This window comes from Trichosurus vulpecula, chromosome 6 (assembly GCF_011100635.1).
Source record: "Trichosurus vulpecula isolate mTriVul1 chromosome 6, mTriVul1.pri, whole genome shotgun sequence".
Taxonomy (NCBI): Eukaryota; Metazoa; Chordata; class Mammalia; order Diprotodontia; family Phalangeridae; genus Trichosurus; species Trichosurus vulpecula.
Genome location: NC_050578.1, coordinates 218,105,154 through 218,128,395, shown reverse-complemented (window position 1 = coordinate 218,128,395; position 23,242 = coordinate 218,105,154). Strand labels below are relative to the sequence as shown.

The window sequence follows — 23,242 nt, the reverse complement described above, 5'->3', positions numbered from 1 at the left end:
CAATTTGTTTAGCCATTCCTCCACTATTGGGCCACTCACATATTTCCAAATTTAGGCTACTAAAAAGTATCTCTTTGGTGAATATTTTGGCACATATGAATCATAGGATCACAGCTATCAAGCTGGAAGGGATATAAGAAATTGTCTAGTCCAGCAGTGTCCAGCTTAACTAGAAAGGGGGCTATTAACATAGAAAGCTCTTTGCAGGCCACGTATTGACTTAGAAAATCACATATTAACGTTATCTATGTTCCATTGTATGTTTTTTAAATTTTGTTCAGTATTTCCCAATTACATTTTAATCTGGTTCATGTGAGGAGTGCTTGACACCTCTGATCTAGTCCAACTCCCTCATTTTGTAGAAAGGAAACTAAGGCCAGAGGAGTTAATTGATTGCCTAAGGTCTCCCAGGGAGGAAATAGCAGAGCCAGGATGTGAAGGCAGGTCCTCTGGACTCCAAAGCCAGCCCCATCTCCTCTATAATACACAGTGGGAATCTGATCTCTCTGTCTCTGACCTACTTACAGCTGATGCCTGGCAGTGGTTGTGGATCCTCTGGGTCTGACTCAGTTTCCTTCTTGTTTCAGGACCGCAGGATAGAGGAGCTCACGCTGTTACTGAGCCAGTACCGAAGAGTAAAGGAGATCATGCTGGGAGGTCATGGTAAGAGAAGGGACAGATTCACTGTTTCTCCCAAAGACTTTCTTTGGCTTTTGGGGCCTTGTACTCACTGCATCAAGAGTGAGGAGTATTAAACCTCAGTGCCACTTCCAACAGAAATCCCTCGGTCTCCCTTCTGGGTAAAGACATCCTTTCAGTGAGTAGGAGAACACGGTTGATTGGAATGCTGGTGCTTCATGGGATCACAGATCCAGAGCTAGAAGGAAGCCCCTCATTTTACAGAAGTTGGGGAACTAGGTCTCAGAAAACTTAAACGACTTGCCGAGGATTACCCAGATAGTAAATGTCAGGAGCAGGATTTGAACCCAGGTCTCCTGGACTCCCAAGCCCCAGTACCCTAACCACCATACCCCTATGCCTCCTATGCTGGGGGCCCTGTCTAGTTGTCCTTTCAAAGCCTGCCATGTGTAATGAGGGAGAACTCCCCAAGCTTTTCACCAGCCAGAGAATGCCTTGTGGGAGTGGATGAGTCACAAAACAGGGTATTTTTCCCCCCACACATCAGCAATCACAGTATACCTTCCACACCTGGAGTTCCTATAAAGGCAAACTAGGCCTAGGAGAATTATTGAGATCCCTTTCCTCTGTGGAAGACACTTGAACTGGCCTGTAGTAGTTTTCCAGTTGTTTTTAGTCCTAACCAGCCTAGCTGGGGAAACATGGTAGCTGGTATTTTTGGGCGAATGGGCTATAGGTATAAGAGTTTGAGAAACCCCACCCTCTGAGTGGGTCAAAGAATAGCTTAAAGGACCTCAGAGGTCATCTAGTCCAGTGGGGTCAAACTCAAACACACATCTGCCTCTAGTTTGACACATGATTTAGTCCAGCCCCCTCATTTTATAGGCCCGAGGAGTTAACTGAGGCCCAGAGGGGATAATTGCCCAAGGTCACACATGTGGTAACCATTCATATGTAGGATTGGAACCCAGGCCTTTTGACTTAATCCAGTGCTCTTCTTACTGTACCATGGTATCTTTTTTGCCCGACATCAACGGGAAACACCAAGGAATAGCCTCAAATGAATACAAACTAGAATTTCATTGTGAGAGTTAGAGAATATCAGAGCTAGGAGGACTATGGATACCCTTCAACCCAATCCACTATCTTTTCCATCAGTCAAGAATTGGTTGGTAAATTAATAAGAATTGATTAACCTTATACCAGGCATTAGATCAGTCTGAATCAAAGCTGGAGAATGGAGCTTACACATCTCATGGCCAATTTGGAAGGTGCTCCACAGCTTTTGCAGGCTCATAGAACCTCTTAAACTGCATTCAGAGGAGCCTGTATTCTCACTTGCAAGACCTTGGACAATGAGAGTTGTTTTTGTAATTATCTTCTTGTATGCTGCCCACACACTGATGCAACAGCTCTTTTATTTTTGGTTCCCATGGGCAAAGCCTGTTACAATGTCAGGAAAGGCTCATGGTGGTTTGCACCCATTATGTTGTTCAGGATCCTGATGAAATGCCAAGGTTTACGAGCTTTTTCTCAGGATGAGACAAGCAGGAGAGGGATCATGCAATCCCAAGGAGCCCTAGGTTCTGAGATACTTTGGCAGCAGTCCTCCGGATTGCCCCAGGATAAGGGCAGAGGGGAGTTAACTTGGAAGCATTGACCTGGTTTCCTCATCCACCCACCAGACACATTGCCCAATCACAATGCCTCCAGGGTCTGTCTTCAGCCCTTCAGAGAAGGTATTCTGTCTGAGTGCCGTTAGGGACTGACTTCCTACAATGTGAACCACATTGTGGACAGCAAGGGTGAGGTTTTGGTGGCATGAGATGATGTGGGTCAAAGCCAGAATTTGTGGGGCCCTGTCCTGTAAAGTTTAACTTCCAAAACAAATGTACAAAGCTGTTAGGGTAGAAGAGAGAACTGCTCTTGGGATAACCTGGGGAAATCACTGTAGCAATAGACAATTAAAATCAACTTGTATTTAAGTGTCTGCTGTATGCTAGATACTGTTGGGGCTACAAATACAAAAATTACATAACCACTGCCCTCAAGGAGCTTACTGTCTAACTGATACAGGGCTGGGAAGAAGGGAAGAGAGAACAATAAATGAACACTAAATAGAAAACACATACAAAGAAAATAATAATTTTAGGGATGGCTTGGTAGATGATTTTGTTGTTGAGTCGCTTTCAGTTATCTTCCAATTCTTTGTGACTCAATTTGAGGTTTTCTTGGTAAAGTTACTAGAGTGGTTTGCCGTTTCCTCCTCCAGCTCATTTTACAGATAAGGAAACTGAGGCAAAGAGAGTTAAGTGACTTGCCCAGGATCACAAAACTAGTAAGTGTCTTAGGCTGGATTTGAACTCATGAAGATGAGTCATTTTGATCCAGGCGCAGCACTTTATCCACTGTGGCATCACTGAGCTGCCCTTTGGGGGAGAAGAAAGCCCCTATTAACCCAGGAGATCAAGAAAGGCCTTTCACAGAGACCTTAGCAACATGGATTACACCTAGGAAGCCCTTAAAAGATAAATGTTTCATTCATTCATTCGAGCCAAGTCTTGAATGGAAGAGGGGATTACAAGCGGAGGTGAGGAAGTAGGGCATTTCAGACCCAGGGTCAACCTGTGCAATGGCAGCTAACTGATGCAAGTGGAATTCCCAAGTTCAAATCGAGCCTCAGACACTTGCTAGATGCCCTTGGACAAATCACTTAACCTCCGTTTCCTTAATCAAAGATGTTGAGGAAAATGAGGACAATAGTAAGCTAGACTTCCCAGGGTTGTGGTACGGATCAAAGGAGATTACATCTGTAAAGGTCTTAGCACAGTGCCCGGGCACATAGTACAATCTGTATAAATGCACTATTATCATGCAGGCTGGGGGTGGAATACCTTGTACTAGGGAATCAGGTAGGTCTGGAATGGGGAGCCCATGGAGAAAAATAACATGAAGTCAGCTTGGAACAATGGGTTGGAACCAGACTAGAATGCCAGATAGGGTATGTCAGGCACCAAACACAAAGAAAAAGCAAAAACCTGCCCCTGCCCTCAAAGAGCTTCCATTCTAATAGAGGAGACAGTGAGTAAATAGAAGATAGCCAAGAGGAAGCCCATTAGCAGCCAGCTCTCCCTCCCTTTTAATTTACTTTAATTCTAAAAAAGGAAAAGCTGTCTCTCAAGTCTCCGCAAAGAAGTGACCCTGAATAAAGTTATTTTCCCTTTCTGTTTCTTCCCCTCAGGCTCTTCAGAAAGAATCCTTTCCAGTGGGGAAGAAGAAATGGAGGGATCTTTCAGGAAGTGGAACGTGGTGAACAAATCCCCAGGAGAAACAATGAAACTGGAGGTCTTAGATGTTATTATCTGATATTTCAAACCAAAGCAGCCCTGAGGGTCTGACCTGAGCCCTGGGCTGGGAGAAAGGCAGGGAGGTGGTTAAGCCTTTGGAAGGCTACCCAACAAACCCAACCAATCAGTAACAAGCTAAGCAAATGAACCAGTGTCATGTCTGGAAACTTCAACAACTTGTTTACATTGAACAGATCCTCCTGAGCTGGTTGGGTTATATAGATTCATGGTCTGGAAAGGATCTGCAGAGTTTGTTCAGCCATGATTCTAAAGTAATGACTCCCAATTCATAAACGAACATTACCAAGTTGAGGGGCACCAAACCAGGGCCTAAATAAAAATCACAGAGCATAGAATGTTAGAATAGAGGAGAAAAGAACCCAATCCTACTATTTAAAAATTTTTTTAATTTAATATTTTTCAATGAACAAAAATACGTTTTTTCTCTTTCTTCCCTCTTCTCCACTATTCCCCAAGGAATACATGATCCTATTAATAATGCATAACAAATTCCCATCTTAGACATGTCCCCCAAGATATATGTCTCATTCTGCACAATGCATGCATGCATCACCTTTTGATCAGGAGATGTTAGTATGCATCACCATTGGTCTACTGGAATTGTGATAAGTCATATCACTGGTCAGAGTTCTTAAGTTTTTCCCCAGTTGTTTGTCTTTCAGTCCTGTCATTTTGCAGGTAAGGAAACTGAGGCCCTTCTCAGATTAATGTGGCTCCAAAGCCAGAAAGTTAGAGCCTAGGTGTCCCTAACTTCTAATCTAATCTTCTCTCTTCACATTGGGCTTGGAAAAAACTGGGCTGTAGAAAACTGAGGACTTTATTCAGTGTGTCTCACTACCAGGGTGTGTCTGATAGGATGCTGAGACTCTTCTGTTTCCCTTTCAGATGTCTCCAAGATGCACCTCCCCTACCTTGGGGGCTCCTCCCCTGCCACAAAAAATCCTGGAAACAAGGTGAGAAGCCGGAGTCCTGTGACATTCCCCTCTGGATTTCTCTTAAGACTTTAGGGTCGTTCCACCTGTATCCCAATTGGGATATCCCCTCTGGGGTCCTCTGTAGGTGTGTGGGTCCTGAGCTAAGTAAGCTGTTGACCTAACTGATGGGGTGTGGTGTTTCCTTTGACAGCGGGAGCGTCCTGGATACTAGCAATGGCCAGATTTCTCACTGTGAGGAGGATTCTCTGGAATCACAAAGCAGGTACCAGCCACACTTCTCTTCTGCCTTCCCCTTAGGCTCAGGCTACATCATGTCCCCTGGAGATGGAATCCAATATGGCTCCAAAAAGGAAAAAGCAGCTCAAAGGTCATGGATTCCATTCAGTTCAGACAGTACTGCCAGGTCCTGGAATTTGGCCTTTGCAAATCTGCACCTTTAAGAGAAGGCTTCAGGTTGTTGTAGGACATTAGGGTCATTAAAAACAATAAAACCCATAAATCATTTCACACACACACACACATACACACATCTGCTCCAGGGGGGCAGCCTCCCTCAGTAACTCAGCATGTCAGCAAATGCGGAGATGTCCTGGCTTTGGGCCATAGTGTGAATGGGAGGAAGAGGTGGGAAGCTACCAAAGCAGGTGACCTCAAAGGGCAGCATGTGGTTTCCAGATGGGCCTCTGGTTGTTGCAGGCCCTTCCCTCAGCTTTGCACGTTATTTCCTGGAATGAGGTTGGTCCGAATGGATAAACTCTCTGAACTCTGAGCCAAAAAGAAAATAAATTGGTTTAAGTTTAAAACATCTGTGCTATCCAGCTTAGTCCAAGCTGTCTGCTCCTATGGTATCATTTAAGCACGTGTGTTCTGCTCCCTAGTAATTATTTGCTTTTTTGTTCCTTAAGGACTCAGGAAAAACTGTCCAGTAGCCTGGAAGACCTGCAAAGTAGCTCTGCGGAAAAGGTTTGCCTGTCATTCAATCAATTAGCATTTATTATCAATCCTGTCTCTTGTAGGCCAAGTATATGGGTGACAAGAGGAGAGAGACAACCCAGAGAGTAAAAGCTCGAATTTAACCAGGGCTCTAAGTTGTACAAAGCACTACAACACTGGCAGGGAGGTGCTCTTCTTGTTCTCTTCTAGAGGAGGAGCTGAGGCTCAGAGAGGTTAAGTACCTTGCCTGGGGTTACACAACTAGTAAGTGTCTGAGGCAGAACTCCAAGCCCCATGCTTTGGAAACATCACAGGGATCAAGTGAAGTAATATACAAAAATGGCTTCAGAAGCTTTAAAAATCAACAGTTTTTATTTGTACTAGTAGTACAGAACAGCATATAAGGCGGTGCTAAGATGTACAGTGTGGGTGCTTTAAGAAGACTGAAAGAAAAGATAATTTCATGGGCCTGAATCATTAGGAGGGACTTCCTGGAGGAGACAGGTGGGCGGATAACACTATGAGAATAATCTCGGAATTAGGAATGACCATTTGAGGGGACTGTCTAGGGACACATCAAGGATGTTTAGGCTGGCTAAAGCTAAGGGTTGGTGTTGAGGAGTAAAGGCAGAAAGGTTCATTAGGGAAAGTGGAATTAGATCAGGAAGGGCCTTGTACCCAAGGCTAAAGAGTTTGCCATTCATCCTATGTTCACTAGGAAGCCATTGAAGATTATTGATCAGGGAAAGTGACATGATTCCTATGTTTGAATTGTGTTTAAGAAGTGTTCAGAATAAGAGAGGAGAGCCAGGGAAGCCAACTAAGAGGCTCTGGTAAGCCCCAGGTGTAAAGTTAGGATGATTATTACTAGGGTGTGCTAACTCATTAGAATCAAAATTCTTTGTTCTTCGGTGGGTGTTAGAGGCACCCAGCCTGGCTAGCCCTTCCACTGAAGAGAAGCTAAAGACCCACTCAGTATTCCTATTCCCTCAGCCCTGAAGTGTAGGGAAGATCAACACCTGCCCATCTAAATGACTCCCTCTGCTGGGGTATTACAGCAAAAAAGGCTGACATTTCAGCCTTTTCACTTGAGTTTTCTCAGCTTTAAAGTTAAGTATTTCACTCTGCCTTTGGCATGTAGCATGGACTCAGAATCACAGCTCTGAAATGTACCTTAGAAGTCCTTTTGTACAACCCGTGTCCTTAAATGACTATTTATAACAGATATGTTTGTCATTTGGTACCGATGCACCTGCCATAAACTCTTGTTATAAGAGAGAGAGAGAGAGAGAGAGAGAGAGAGAGAGAGAGAGAGAGAGAGAGAATGGCTTAAATCATAGGGATCTGTTGGCACCTTCCGTGAGTGATTATGATCTACGTGTCCTGGCTCATTGATCATTTTCACTTGGCCACTGAGGATTCATGGTCCCCATTTGTGAAGTCACTCAGAAGACTGATGATTATTATCTTGGGGGTGGGGAAAAATAATAGTCTCCTTAGGTATAAATGGGAGAATGACCAGGTCAGGACAATGAATGAGAACTCTGTGTATGTTTTATACTAACACTTGTCTTGTTGCTTTTTCTCTACTGAACTGAAACCCTCCTCCGTAGTATGGAGACGGGAAACCACTTGTGCCTGCTGTTGGACCTGAGGTATATTCACTGTGTTCTTCACTTGTCATTTGCCTTAACGGGATGTGGTATTTGCTATATGTAGTGTCTGCTCTTGTGGGTTCACTACTCCCCCAGCACAAGGACCATGGGCTTAGGGGTGGGGTGTTGGATGGAGGCAAGAAGAAAAAGGAACTGATTACCAAGCAATCTAAACCCCAGTCCCTTATGTGGTTGATTTATCACCTGAATACATACTCAGACCAATATGGCAGCCTCTGAGCCTTTCACAGTTGATGAATGAGAGGGGCATTGAAAGTCACATAAGGACGGACTTTCTCCCCCGATGGATGAACAGTTGGTGTTACAAGGAATCGTTGTAGAATCATAGATTCAGAGCTGGAAAGCATCTTGGACTCGAGGTCATTAGTCTAACATGTTCCTTTTACAGAGGAGGAGACTAGGGCACACGACTGCCCAAGGTCACACATGGAGTGATGGAAAAAGCTGAGGATCAAACTTAACTTGTACCCGTGCTCCAACTCAAAATTAGGCAGAATGATTTTCCCTGTAGAAGTATTTTTCTGTCTGCTGGGTCCTCAGGCCAGCCTACAAAAGATTTTTAAGTAGCTCTTGGTTGACGACTTGGCACCTTCGATTTAGAGTTGGAAAGGACCTTTGAGGTCATCTAACCTAGCCCCCTTCATTTCTTCTTAAGTGAGGAGACCATGGGCTGGTGAGGTTTGGTCCTTCACCCCAGGTCACACAAGTACCCCGAGCTGGGATTCACACTCAGCTTTTCTGGCTCCAGAGCCAGTGGTCTTTCCATTCCACTATATTGTGTCAAGTCCACCACTAACACAACCCTTTCAGCTCTACCTCCCTGCCAAGTTCTGGCAAAGCCTCTGTGGGGACATGCATTTGGAGCTCTAATTCAGGAAGCCATTATAGGCTTCTCCTGTTCCTTCCCCCTTCCTTTTCCCAGAGGTGACTGCATACCATTAGGGATTAGGACCAGGAGGTAGGGGCAAAGGAGATATCCTGGTCCTAAGATACTTTTGCCTTTATATCTGCATAAGGAAAGACCCTCCCTCTTCACCCCGCTCCCCCCAATCTTTCCAAATCTCTTCCTTTTGGTTGGAGATGTTCTGTCTTTTTTCTCTAATCTGCATTAGAAAGACACTTCCACCACAGGAGTCCCCAGAAGCTCCAGAGAGGAGGGAGAGAAGCAGTCCCTTCTCTGCTGGGGTTTCTGCATTTCCATAACAGGAGATTCCTCCTCTCTACATACACCTTTGTGGGAGGAAGTGCCTCTTTACTCCTCTCTCTCACCTTTTTTGTTGTCAGGGTCATTTTAGTCATGTCCGGTTCTTTGTGACCCACTTGGGGTTTTCTTGGCTAAGATGTGGGGATGCTTTGCCACTTCCGTCTCCAGTTCATTTTACAGATGAGGAAACTGAAGCAAACAGCATTAAGTGACTTGCCCAGCGTCACACAGCTAGTAAGTGTCTGCAGCCAGATTTGAATTCAGAAAGTCTGACTCTAGGCCCTGGCTCTCAATCCACTGGGCCAGCTACTTAGGTCTCACCTTTAAGATTGTAAAAGAAGGCCTCTCTAGGCCTCTGCATCTGCATAATAAAGATTCTTTACATCTGTGTAAAAAAAGTGAGGGTAGGCCTCTCAGATCTGCTGCATATCCATAAGCGCACTCTCCTCTCTTCCCTCCCCCCCACATACTTATGCCTCTACAATAACGTAATAGTGGCCAGCACGTATAGAACACTTTAAAGTTTGCCGAGTGGTGATACAGATAGACACCTCGTTTGTACCTTAAATCTACCGTGTATGGTAGGGGCTATTATCATTCCCACTTTGCAGATGAGGAACCTGAGTCTTAGTGAGTTTGGGTGACTTGCCCAGGGTCACACAGCCAGTAAATAAGTTCCTGAAGTAGGATTTGAACACAAGTGTCCCTAACTCTTGAGTCCAGGTTCCTGTCTGCTAGGCTACCTAGCTGCATAATACAGGTGTTCTTAATCTTTTTTTTTTTTTTAAATAGACCTTTTTGGCAATCTGCTGCACCCTTCTCAGAATAAGATTTTCAAATAATTAAAAGAAAAATCAAATTCAAATTAGAGGTTAGTGAAAATAAAGATACAATTTTTTCCCCATCTGAATTCATAGATCCCCTGAAATACAGCGAGGCCATAAGGGCTCAGTGGATAAAGCACTCTACCTGGAGTCAGAAAGACTGGAGTTTAAGTCACGCCTCAGACATTCACTCAGGAATTTCACTTGGTCCTCTATGACTAAGAGCCTGTGTTGGCTCCTTCCAATCATAGCTTTCTTTTCTAAGGGGTCACAAGCTATCTATTTAATATTCCCTTCTAGAATTTCAGTGGGAGTCAATATCAGCTTTACTGGGCAGTAGTTTCTGTAATCTTGCCTCTTCCCTTCCCCATGATTTTCCTTTCTTCAAAATTATTAATAGTCTTGCAATCGTATCTGTAGATCCTTTAAGTATTCTGAGTTACGGTTTTTCTCAGTCAATCGAAATTTTATTTCTTCAGGTCTTACTTTTTATCATTGTTTTGTTTTCTTCTTTGTTTTCCACCCTTTTCACTTAGACCGTTGTTCTTAGTGGAGAAAACAGAAACAAAATCATTATGCCATCTGTTCCCAAACAACAGGCCTATCTAGACTTGGTTGTCCTGTTTGTTCAGAATGACACTCTTGTATTCTCACTAGGTTATTTACCCCCTCCCTCCAGCTTTTCAATCGGGTCAGATCATCTACTTTCAGCCCCCAAAAGATATCATTATAATATCTTGTCTTTGTGCCACCTTTGTAGGCAGTTTTTAGGAATGCATCATCTATATCCTGCCTCTCGCTAGCCAGGCTATACTATGCTCCCACAGTGAATAGATGACCCATGGCACTATCCAGCTGTAAGTAAAGGCAGTTAGAATGGCTCTAAAGAATGGCTATAATTTGGTAAGAACGCATGTTGGGTGCACCTAACTTGAGACATTTAGCAAAGACCGCAGCCCTGTTATGATAACATAAGCCACATCTCTTTTCTTTTTCATAGGACACCCTTTTACTAGGGGAGAACAAATACCAAACATTACCAGGGAAACTTCCTGGAACTACACACAATGGAGAGCCTGGAACGTCCATCCCATCCACTTCTCAGACCTCAGGGAGCAGCCTGCCAAGCCTGAGTAAGTCCCTCTGCTTTAACCTCTGACCTAAGAGTGGTGCCTGGGGCCTGAATAGGCAGACCTCTACATGTATGTTCAGAAAGGCACATCTAACTCTTCTGCCCTAGGGCCACATTCTATCCAGGGTGAATTCTTGGCTTTCTCTAACAAATCCACACCCAGACATAGCACAAGCTTGGGAAGGAGCCAGGGGAAAGGTCATGTGGTGAGAAACTTAATCTACATTTACACTTAAGAGGGTCATAATTAAGGTCAAAGTTAAGTGGCTGCTGTTCAGTGTAGTCACAATGAGGAACAAAGCTGCTGGTGTCCTTTTCTGGGTAACGGGTGCCAGAGAACTGGGTGTTTGGGTTTTGGATGAATGTGAAAAACAAACCAAAAATCATCCCACTATGTACAGCTTGTTTGGCTGTGGACGCCATCCTCCCTAATCCCGTGCTGTGTATTTCTGGGCCACTCAGTAATCTATACGTACTAGAGCTTGTAGCATTGCAGATTCAGAGGGGAGGAAGCAGGAACCTTAAGGAACCATCTATTCCACCTCCCCACATGTAAACAGGTGTAATGTCCGCCCCAACATTCCCTCCTCCCTCACCATCCTTCCTTTCCATTTTCTCCTCCCTGCTATGAACTCATGGGTTTATTATTTTTCATTATCTCACTGGAAAAACAGACCTATCTGAAGACTCAAAGCAGGAGGGAGCCTCAGAGGCCATTTAATCCAGCCCCCTCTTCTTACAGATGGGGAAACTGAGGTTGGTTCTCATTCACGATGGGCCTAGATAGGTAAATGAGCCAAACAGAAAGCTGTGTTTAGGTCACTTTGCTGTTGAGGATCTTGTTCCCTTGGCTGCCCAGGCCAGAATTTCCAGACCCCTTTTCTTCCTCTGAAACCATAGGCTCACTGATCTTTTCTAGTTAGATCTAATGGTCTGTATTATAATCATCATGAGACTCAGGGAGAACCAGAACCAGACGTTCCCAATTCTAAGTCCTAGTATCCTTGCTGCTATATCACACTGCATGGTGTATGAAGACCACAAGAGTACAGGTTTTTGTCAAAGGCAAGAATTTTTTCAAGTCCATCCTCTAATCATCTTGTCTTTGGGGGCTGATAGCTCAGAAAGAGGGACTTAGGGATAAAAGGAGCCAAGTAGATGTTTCTGGCCCTGACTACTACTGTTACTGACTGCTGCTATTACTACTAGTACTGCTGGTACTGACAATAATAATTATAACAGTAATGATAATGATAATAATAAGATGATGATGATGATGATGATGACGACGACGATGACAGCATCCCTAACTTGACCCTTAACTTTAATGTTTGCGGTGTCCTTTATCTGCATTCTCATTGGTTCCTTTAGACCCCAGTGGAAGCTGGTTTACTTCTCACCCTCCAATTTGTGAACCGTCTTCAGCAGTATCTGTTTTCCAGCCCCACGCTGGGCTCCTCATAATACCCGTGGTATAGATCTGAGACGTGTTCCATTTTCCTTTCTCCCATGCTGAGCATCCGCATTCAGCCCATCACTTCTTTCCTTTTCCTGACTCTACTGATGGAACGGGCCAGACAGGCAGATATAGATGGAGAATTAAAAATCTCCTTAGGAACAACGGCCTCAGAAGCATCGAAAACTGCCCAGAAGAGTGAGCAGTGTGGCCTATGAGTGTCTCTCTTTGTCTTCCAATGCAGTAATGACTGGGATGGTGCCCTAGCACCATATGAGCCACTAGCCCCAAGTCCTCCAGCACAGTTTTGTTTTTCTCTTTCTGTTTATTTTTCTCTCTTGCTCTGTGACACTGTTGTTCATTTCTTTGCTTCCTCATAACTCTGTTGGGCTGGCCTGGGGTCTCTCTTGCTCCTTCATGTGGCTTTTCTGCTTCTTGGATGGTTGGAGCTCGTGGCCGGAGTGTCAGTGCACCGATATTAGGTACTGTGATCGTTCCAGGTGAGGCTGGGAGTTAGAATGTCTTTCCCCTGGCAACCTGCGCACATTCTCCATTCTCAAGTACTCTGTTTAATCTTCTCTTGCAATAAAAACATTGTCTTCATGAGAGGGGTGGGGTCCCATCATTAGAGGGCTGTTCCCAAACCCTTAAGAGAAGAAAGGAATCTGAAGGCCACATAGTTTCGAGCAATTGGGTTAACTCTATAGAAAATTAAAACCCAGACCAAGCTATGAGACTTTTTGCATATCCATTTGCAAAATCCTATATGCAAAGCTGTGTTTCTGTGAGATATCTCCCACCAAGGCTGAGCATGGTGGTATGCCTGTAATCCCTGCTGCTCGAGATGCTGAAACTAGAGCCTGGGAGTTCTGAGCTTCAGTGGGCCCAGTCGATTGGGTGTTCCCACTACGTCTGACATTGATATGGCGAGCCCCCAAGAGCCACCAGTGTAGCCAGGAAGGACAGAACCAGTCTGGGTTGGAAACAGTAAGTCAAAGCTCCCATGCCAATCAGTAGTGAGGTCAGGCCTGTGAGGAGTCACTGAATTTCCAACCTCAGTGAGATAGACACCTAGTCTTTAAATATAGATGCATATATGTATGTATGTGTATTTCTATATTTATGGACATATACATATGTCTGTATATATCATTGAGCCATGGCATGAATGAGCTGATTCCAAAATGTCATTGAAGAAAATATTTTCCCCTTTCTCTCCATCATCTTAGTTTTACTATGTTTCCCTCAGGAGAAACCGAGAGCAACTTGGATAATACTGTCACGTCAAACGACCTTTCACCTTCTTCTTCTGGAACCGACTCGGGGCCTCAGTCTCCACTAACTCCAGAAATGAAACGGAGTCCTAAAGGCATCAGGAAATTCTGGGGAAAGTAAGTTTGTTGTTGTTTTTGGAATGAAGAGAGTTTTTAATACAGACCAAATAGGCTAATTTTTTAAATACTCTTTAGTTTTTTATAACATATTGAGTTCCCATTAAGCGCACACACACACACACACACACACGCACACGCACTCACAGAAGATATCATCAACAAAAACCAAGTAATTAAACTAAATGATACAAGCACCATAATGACAGTAATTGACATTCCATACCTGTAGATGGCTACCTCTCAACAGTATGGACATAGATTCCTAAATCAATTATTTGGCATATTGGGCATTGCTTTTGATCTGAGTTCCTCTGGCTTTTAGCGGTTTCATTGACATTATGATAATCGCTATTAATATTGTTTTCCTGGTTCTGCATCAGTTCGTGATTGAAAATTACTTAACCAATGATCATTTAGCCCCAGCATAGAGACCTCTAAGTTCACTCAGGGGCAGCTCTAATTACTAGAAAGTTTTTCCGGATGTCAAGCCCAAGTTTTCCTCTTCATAAGCTTCTCCCACTGCTCCTGATCTACCCTCCAGGGCCAAACAAAACAACACTAACGCCTCTTCCGCAGGATAGCCCATTCCCCATTAGAGCTCTAGGATAAGCCCAAGGCTCCCGTTCCTTGAAAATAAACAACACGTTCTTAAATGTCTCTTGAGGAGAATTAGAAAAGTCACCTGTTATTTGTGGCAGGTTGTCTCAGAGAGGTGTTCATACATGCTTCAACGACTGCTATTGTGTACCAGGTCCGAGCGTTAACACCATGAGGAATCTGGGGATGAATTGGATGTGCTCTCTGTATTACAATGCCCCAGGCCTCAGCTTGCCTTGGGCCCCTTCGAGATTGCCTCTTGAACTAAAATGGGGAGGGACCCAAAAGCCCGGAGTGCAGAAATGCTATGCGAGACAGAATCTGGTCTCCCAGTCCCTTCAACCAATAGGTGTTGCCTTCCTTATTCAAATGTGAGCTCTTTCAAAGTAGGAGCTGTCTTTCTCTTTCTACCTTTAGCGCTCAACACAGTTCTGTGTACCCAGTAAGTGTTTAGTAAATTATTTTTTATTCAGTCCTTATCACTTGCATGGAATGGGGGCATGGGCAACAAATGACCAAGTTGCAGGCTGACCTCTACTTCCTTTCCCAAACCCGACTGTAAATAAAGCACAACCAAGACTCCCAAGCTCTGGGCTTGCCATCAGGCACATACTCTGGTACCAGTCCAACATAGCCCCACTGAAACTACTCCCACTCCAGACTCACTACCCAGACATTCTACTCTCTCCCTCTCCAATCTCACCCCAATTCTTCCCACTCCCGATTTCTACCATGCTCACCAATCTGAGGATAGTCTCTTACCCTTAAACACCCCCAAGGCTTCTGTAGAACTCCACTCCTCATGGCAAGCTTCCAGGTTATACCTCTTTCTCTCTTTACCCCTCTGTCTCTATATCATCCCAAGGAAGCTTATCCTCCAGTGCAGGAGTTCTCTACCTTTATTTGACTCATGGATCCCTCTGACCCTCTGGTGAAACTGAATCATATTTGAAAATTCATTGAATAATAAAATGCATAGGATTACAATAGAAACAATTTCTGTTGAAATACAGCCATCCCAATTTTTTTTTTTTAAATAAGTTCACAGATTTCCAGGTTAAGAATTTAAGTTCTTGTGCATACACATAATATCTGTGCATTCGCAATGGGAGAGTTGAGACTTTGGTCACTCAGATGTTTCCTTGTTCTGATCTCATCACCCAATTATAAGATGGAGCACAGAACATCTGGTTTTCGCATGGGTGTTTCCCCTGGCCCTGTAGGGTGAGCAACGCAAACTTCAACTCCAGAAGCTGGATCGTTAGCAAGCCTTGTCATCAATCAACTAGCCTCAGCTTCCTTCTAAGCTTGTTAGACTCTGCACCTGCTTCAGAGGAGGCCTTCGAAAGCAAAATTGTGTTGATGGAGAATCCTGAGTCATGGGGGACTGATTTATAGGGCCTGGGCCTTTTTTTTGTAACTTACTTGTCTAAAATGAATGAGACAGAGAGGGCATGTGTGTGTGTGTGTGTGTGTGTGTGTGTGTGTGTGTGTGTGTGTCTGTGCGTCTGTGTAATGGGAAAGGGCCTGTATCTATTCATGCAGAATGTCTTCTGATGGTCCCCATGGTTTTCTATCCCCACAGAATAAGAAGGACTCAATCAGGAAATTTCAACACAGATGCAATAGGGGTAGCAGAATTCCGCCGAGGTGGGCTCCGGGCAACTGCAGGACCAAGGTTGTCCAGAACCAGAGACCCCAAAGCTCAGAAGAGGTAACATCCTTCTCAGAATCCAGCTCAGTCAAGGAAGGAGGACTTATGTGCCCAGAGGTTCTAAGAATAATCGTGAATGGCTGTTAGAAAGTAGTACAAAGTCACCAGAAAAATGAGCCATGGGACACTTTAAGTAGGAAAATAGAACTTAGGATGTTTCGTTCATTTAGTCTATAAAATGAAAAAAGTAAAGTACAAAGTGATTCTTCTTGTCTTTAAAAAAAATTTCCTTAAGTTTTTTTTAATAGTAAATTAAGAGGACGTAATAGCTATGTTCCAAAATTTTAAGAGCCATCCTAGGGAATAAGGGTAAGATTTCTTTCTGTTTGGTCTCAGCGCAGGCAAAAACCAAGTAGCAGAGGGGCATAATTTTAGCTTGATGTCAGGAAAAGCTTCCTAACAACGAGAAGAGTCCAAAAGTAGCAGGACTGCCTCAGTTTCCCCCTCCTGGGAGGTATACAAGCAGAGAGGCTAGATGACCCCATGCGGGCTGCATTATAGTAGGATCTTCCTCTGTTATCCAGCTGGGTGGGACTGGATGGCCACCAAAGTCTCTGACAACTCCCAGATTCTGTAATGCTGAGCTTCAGCCTTTCCTCACTATATTTAACAATTGTCATGGCACTTTTTTTTTGTCTCTGACATCTGTCAGAGCCTTGCTGATCTTTTTGTTATGCAGAAATAGTTTTAACAAGAATCTTTTTCAGGCTCCCCTTTCAACAAGCTCAGCCCTGACAGTCATGTGCTCACTGTCTTTCAGTGATTCCAATGCCCCTTTTGCCCAGTGGAACACGGAGCAAGTTTGTTCGTGGCTGGAGGACTTTGGTCTGGGTCAGTATGTGATCTTTGCCAGGCAGTGGGTCAGCTCTGGCCACACGCTATTGACTGCCACCCCTCAGGACATGGAAAAGGTAAGGGCAGTCCTGGAGGTTGGCAAGCCTTCATCTGCAGGGCAGTAGCTGACCTTTTTCTGGATTCTGTGACCTCAGCTGCCTTCCACATGCCTGGGGCTTTGGCTGGGAGGGAATAGAGAAACCAGCTAGAAGACTGGCATTGGGGGTATCTGATGGGAGAAGAACTGGAGCCCAAATTGGCATTTTTCATGCCTGGGGCCAGCTTCAAAAATGTCCCAAAAAAAGAAGCTCACAAAGTATCCTCAAATCAACTTTTATTTTCTTTTTTAACAATTTTTGTTTATTTCATTAATTTCCCAATTACATGTAAAAAATTTTTAACATTCCTTTTTTTAAATTTTGATTTCCAAGTTCTCTCCCTCCCTCTCTCCCCTTGCCTGCCTCCTTGAAAAGGCAAGCCGTAGGATATTGATTATACATGTGAAATCATGCAAAAAACTTCCATATTAGCCATCTTGCAAACATAAACACAGCTGCTAGGTGGCACAGTAGATAGTGCACTAGACCTGGAGTCAAGAAGAACTGAGTTCAAATCCACATACTAGCCGTGTGACCCTGGGCAAGTCATTTAACCACTATTTGCCTCAGTTCCTCATCTGTAAAATGGCAGCACACTAGAGAAGGAAATGCAAACCACTCCAGTATCTTTGCCCAAAAAATCCCATGGACAAAGTCCGTGAGATCACATAGAGTCAGACACAAATGACCAGCAGCAACAAAAAGAACACACACATAGAAGGTAAAAAAGTACGATTTGCCCTGTGCCCAGAGTTCATCAGTTTGCTCTCTGGAGGTAGACAGCATTTTTCATCGTGGGTCCTTTGGGATTGTCTCGGATCATTGTCCTGGTCAGAGTAGCTGAGTCTTACACAGCTGATCATCATTACGGCGTCGCTGTTACTGTGTACGTTGTTCTCCTGGTTCTACTCGTTTCACTTTGCATCCATTCATATAAGTCTTTCCAGGCCAAATCAGCTCGTAAAGACAGCCTCAGCTGTGAGGAGACACAGTGAAGTTTCTCTGTACCATCTGGCTAGTCTCACTCCTTGAATGCTAAGGCCAGAAGGAATAACTCTCCGTGCCCTCTAAATTTCACCCCCCTGGGCCACGCCCTCACACACCCTACCCAGGTTACAGCTCTTACAAGACAGGAAATAGCAGCAGTACATGGCTTGTCCCTTCAGGTCCTAACGAGCAGCTGCTTGGACCAAGGTTGTACATAGTGAGCCATCGTACCTCCATCACGACATGACCACAGAGGCTGACGATCATCTATCTTAGGGTGGATTACCCACCTAAAACTCAACGACTGATCTTCCATGTGTCTGTTTCAGGAGCTGGGCATTAAGCATCCCCTGCACAGGAAAAAATTAGTTTTGGCTGTGAAGTCAATTAACACAAAGCAAGAAGAGAAGTCTGCACAACTAGACCACATTTGGGTGACCAGTAAGTACAGACCAGCTCAGCCTGAGAAGAAAGCAACATGCTTTTTCTGTCCTTTAGGATAAAGACACTTTTAGAGTTGTCCCAGGTGCTACAGTAGATAGAGCACTGACTCTGGATTCAAAGAGTTCCTAAGTTCAAATCTGGTCTCAGATTCTTACTAGTTGTGTGACCCTGGGCAAGTTACTTAACCCTGATTGCCTCCAAAAGAAAAAAAAAATAGAATATGGAATGGTGAATAGAGAGGGAGAAGGGGGAAGAAAAACATCTTCTGAAAGTCTGATTATTCAAACCCTAACTCTTAAAATCTGGTCTAACTCTTCACTTTCCCACTCTATGTGCCACCCCATCCCTCCCATTGTTTTTAATGACTGTAATATAAGAGTTTTGAGATGCACCTTTCTTTTCCACTCTGTAGGGTGGCTCGACGATATCGGCTTGCCTCAATACAAAGACCAGTTTCATGAATCCAGGGTTGACGGGCGGATGCTTCAGTACCTAACTGTGGTAAGGGATTTGGGTTGGATCAGTTCAACTAAACCAACAAAGCAGGTGACATCCGTGTTCAAGGCACTGAGGATACAGAGATAAAAACAAAATGCTCTCTGCCCTCAAGGAGCTTACATGTAACAATGGACTGGGGGGAAGGGGATGAGGGATGGTAAGAAGGGCTGAATGCTAAACATACACAGAAAGTAAATACAAAATGAAGAGGGAGGAAACACAAGCCGCTCGGGCAGCAGAAGCACCTCTTCTGGCTTGTGCTTTGAATCATTCTAAGGATATGTAGAGGCTGAGGTGAGAACGGAAGGCATTCAGAACATAAGGCTTTAGACGGAAACTTCACTCTCATCTGCTGCAGGAAAGGGGAAGGGGAATCACTCGCTTCTATGACAATGATTCATCTGTCTTACTATACATAGGCACAGCATAGAATTTTATCACTGAAACGAGCCTTAGGCACTGTCTACTATGATTCTTTTGATTTATAGATGAGGACACAGATCTAAAGGGGTTAGATGACTTTCCTTCAATAGTCAGTGTTTACAAACTACTTTAAGTTTTGCTGGTAACTGTTGCATAGTGAGTGAAGAGGTAACTGGCCTCAGAATCAAGAAAGCCTGGGTTAAATCTGACTTGTGGCCCCTAATGGCTCTGTGACTTTGAGCAGGTTGTGGACTCTGAGTATCCTGGGAAATTTTTGAGACCAAGGATTGAATTGAGGTCTGTGAGCTTGGATGGGAAAAAAAATAAATCTTTATTTTCACTACCTTCCAGCTCGGGTCGGCAAACTTGACCCACAGGCCTTAAGCTGGCCCAGAGATGTGAAAATCCTTCCTGGCCTGGGGGCTGTACAGAAGCAAGTCATATGTGAGCTATCACTGCCAAGCTCTGCTCTAATTGAAACTCCCTTCAATTATGTAAAAACATGATTCTGAGAAAGGGCAGCTGGGTGGTGCAATGGATAGATCACTGGTCCTAGAGTCAAGAGGACCTAAGTTCAAATCCACCCTCAGACACTTGACACTTACTAGCTTACTAACCCCGATTGCATTGTGCCCTCCCCCGAAAAAAGCACTTCATCAGACCACCAAAGGGCTCCAGAGCATAAAACAGGTCAAGACCCCACTGCTCTTCAGGAATACAAATTGCAAAACAGTTGCAGATATGCATTGGTAGAGATTTGCTTACCAAGAATTTTCCACGCTAGTGAAATCACAAGTCAAGACTAATAATAACAGAAATCTTAAAGCAGTGTTGTCTGGGCTGTATGTGACATCCTGAGCATACAGTGTCTAAAATGGGGCAAGGTGGGGTCACGAATGTGTAGGAAGGAAGACCAGCTAGCGAATGGCCTGTCGGCAGAAGTGCTGAGTGAGCCCTTAATCATTGACCTTCCTCTTCCAGAATGACCTTCTCTTCTTAAAAGTCACCAGCCAGCTGCATCATCTCAGCATCAAATGTGCTATCCACGTACTGCATGTCAACAAATTCAATCCTCACTGCCTCCACAGGAGACCCGCGGATGAGGTAGGGGCAGGAAGGGCCGTCTTCCAGCTCACAGGTCCTGCCGTGGCAGAAAACTGGCCTTTGTACAGGGACTCAGAGAACAAAGCCCCTGACCTGTACCTTCTTCTCGCTTAAGCAGGAAATCAGTCCATTTGGACTTCTCTTGCCCAGTACCCCCAATGACTCCTGAAGAGGAGGACACGAAGGTAGTTGGGGGGAGTCCTTTTAGCCACTGCACCCCCTGCTTCCGGACTCCACAGACATCCCCCCACCCCAGTCCAGGTTTCCCTGGCCCATTCCATTCCTTTTGTCCTGCTGCATGCTCTGCACCAGCCTCTCCGGCTGAACCATGGAGAGCATAGTGAGCAAATCCAAATTGGGTTATGGTTGGGGACTGAAGGAGATAAACAAGGCATTGAAATAAGATAATGAAAAGTTAGAGGAGGGAAAGAAAGGGAGGAAAAGGAAAGTGAAAGAGAAAAAAGGGAAGAGAAGAGAGGAAAAGCATAAAGAAATGGAGGCCATATGGTACAGGAGGAACTCTGACGCTAGAGTGAGAGTAAGTTCAAATCCTCCTTCTGATGCTTCCTGCTTAGGTGACACCAGGAAAATCCCTCCAGCCCAAACCTCAGTTTCCTCAATTGTAAGATAAGGAGGGTGAAGCCACTGGCTTCTGAGGTCTCTTCTCTCTCTAAATCTCTCGTAGATAGGGAATAAAACGGAAGGAGGAAAGGACCAGAGGGAGGGAGAGCGGGCCCTCTGCTCAGGTTTGTGCCAGCTTCCAGGGCCGCTCCTTCCTCCAGCTCCCAGCACTCCTGAGGCTGCCAGTTCCATACCCAGCCAGCACCCTCTCTTCAGTGACACTACTTAGATCTTCTCAGAACAGGCACTCACAATATTCACCCTTCTCCCTGCCTCGGCCTCAGAGAGTGGAGCTGCTCTCCCAAATAAATATGCTACTCCCATGGCGAAAGGCCCCATTCAGGTTCCTGAAATACAGTGTGGACAGAGCTTCTGACCTCATGGCTTCATAGGGGAAAATGGGCCTGATCTGATAGCATGGTATTTAATAGGCAGAATGTAAAAGTCCTGCACCTGGCTTCTAAAAATCAATCAAAACGGGTACAAGGTGACCACAGGATTTCACTAACATCCGAAAAGGATCTGGGAACCTTAGTGGACTGTAGACTTCCCCAAAACAAAGTAATTTTAGGCTTCAGACAATTCAGATGAGCATGGTATCATGAAGAAGGGTGATAAGACTCCTGCTCAGACTCTATTTGGAGTCCTGTGTTGAGTTCTGAGCATCATGTAATTGGAAGGCCATCATCTGGCAGAGGGCAGGAAAATGGTTCATTTTTACAGTGTTCATGTAATAATATAAATTGTTCTGATTTTGCTCATTTCAAACCCCAGATTTCTCAAAAATTATTTCTTTCAATATGGTCATATTCTATTACATTTGTATACCATAATTTGTTCAGCCATTCCCTAATCTGTAGGCATTTCCATTCCTGTAAAATGCCAATTCTTTGCCGCTACAAAGAGCAGCTTTAAATATTATCTTTTCATCTTTGATTTCTTTGGGGTAGACACATAGTAATGGTGTCACTGTGTCAGGGTATATACGTACAGTTTAGTTACTTGGGGAGCATAGCTTTCCTGACCGTCCTTAAGCATAGGTAACTTCAGCCATTTCTTTATTCACTTCCACCTCTGAGGTCTTAAGATGTACTCACCGTTCATAGGGTTGGGAAAAGATACCTGAAAGAATGACTGAGACTGGATTGATTTTGGCATAAGGAAATTTAAACTTCCCATAGACACATAAGCACCCTCCCACACACAAACCTATGAAAAGTGATACTCTCCAACCAGCAAGAATAAATGTTTCCCACCTTCTCCCAGCCACCTTCAGAGTCATGTTTTGGATACGGTATTTTCTGGGCACAACAATATTTCAGAGGCAGCTCGTGGCACAGTGGATAGAGCGCTAAGCTGGGAGTCAGTAAGACCTAAATTTAACTTCAGCAGTAATGTTCTCAATGACAGATCTCAGCTCTTCTCTCTTCTTGTCCTGACAGAGTAACGTTTCTCCTTCTGAAGTGGTACAGTGGTCCAACCACCGAGTGATGGAATGGCTGAGGTCAGTAGACCTGGCTGAATATGCACCAAACCTTCGAGGAAGCGGAGTTCACGGTGGTCTCATTGTGAGTAGCTGCTCATTGATCTGACCTGCTGTTTTACAGAAGTATTTCCATTTAGAGGATCCGAGCTTTAGAGCTGAAAGGGACCAAGCGCTCATCTAGTCTCGTTCCCCTAGGGAAAATGAGGTCCCGAAGGTTGAAGGGACTTGTTACAGTCACATAGGCAGTGAATGGTGAGGCTGGGATTCAGACCTACATCCTTTGCCCATAGTTACGCAGCTCATAAATGTCAGAGGCCGGCCATCCTGCTAACACTGTCCACATCATTCTGTCTCTGGACAAGAAAGGTCAGTGTCTGTTCCCACTGTCCTTTAGAGAGGGGCAGTCCTATAGAAAGGGTTTAGGTGGAGGGGAGAAGCCTAAGACTACTACAGCGAGAAACACCGAAAAGGTTGACAGCCTCCGTAAGAAGAAAGGGCTGCTCTTGCTGAGACACTTCCTTTGTGGCCCCAGCCTATGGTTTCTGCACTTGGACTTATGAACCTCCCCTCCTAAATGATGGGAGGAGGCTTTGTTTCCGTGTTATAGCAGTAGAATGAATCATTCTGTGAGCTCTCAGGTACCCATCTAGCATCATGGAACCCAGTCCCTGGATGGACTCAGCAGGGCTATCTCTGAAAGGCCTGATTAGATAATGAAATTGATACCCTGTTACAGAGGGATGACATCAAGTACTGCCATAGGACACCAGTAATCCAGTGTAGGGAAATGCAGATCCAATCCAATCCAATGAGCATTTTTAAGTGCATACTATTTACAGGACGCTAGGAGATACAAAAACAAAATGAAAACTATC

General features: G+C 44.5%; 1 protein-coding gene across 14 annotated transcripts in view; it reads left to right on the top strand.

The window, feature by feature from the left end:
* The window catches only part of PPFIBP2 (PPFIA binding protein 2), a 221,504-nt gene that overhangs the window by 188,966 nt on the left and 9,296 nt on the right, over nucleotides 1-23,242 (top strand). For 10 of the 14 annotated variants that reach the window (XM_036762542.1, XM_036762537.1, XM_036762548.1 and 7 more), the window contains 15 exons: nucleotides 588-663; nucleotides 3,881-3,984; nucleotides 4,893-4,960; nucleotides 5,133-5,204; nucleotides 5,848-5,905; nucleotides 7,489-7,530; nucleotides 10,580-10,712; nucleotides 12,617-12,649; nucleotides 13,417-13,558; nucleotides 15,744-15,872; nucleotides 16,633-16,783; nucleotides 18,121-18,232; nucleotides 18,648-18,736; nucleotides 20,138-20,260; nucleotides 22,324-22,449. In XM_036762542.1, the coding sequence (XP_036618437.1) occupies nucleotides 588-663; nucleotides 3,881-3,984; nucleotides 4,893-4,960; nucleotides 5,133-5,204; nucleotides 5,848-5,905; nucleotides 7,489-7,530; nucleotides 10,580-10,712; nucleotides 12,617-12,649; nucleotides 13,417-13,558; nucleotides 15,744-15,872; nucleotides 16,633-16,783; nucleotides 18,121-18,232; nucleotides 18,648-18,736; nucleotides 20,138-20,260; nucleotides 22,324-22,449 (1,458 nt within the window). The remainder of the gene's footprint in view (nucleotides 1-587; nucleotides 664-3,880; nucleotides 3,985-4,892; nucleotides 4,961-5,132; nucleotides 5,205-5,847; nucleotides 5,906-7,488; nucleotides 7,531-10,579; nucleotides 10,713-12,616; nucleotides 12,650-13,416; nucleotides 13,559-15,743; nucleotides 15,873-16,632; nucleotides 16,784-18,120; nucleotides 18,233-18,647; nucleotides 18,737-20,137; nucleotides 20,261-22,323; nucleotides 22,450-23,242) is intronic. The other 4 variants (XM_036762541.1, XM_036762547.1, XM_036762549.1 and 1 more) reach the window with 1 other exon arrangement.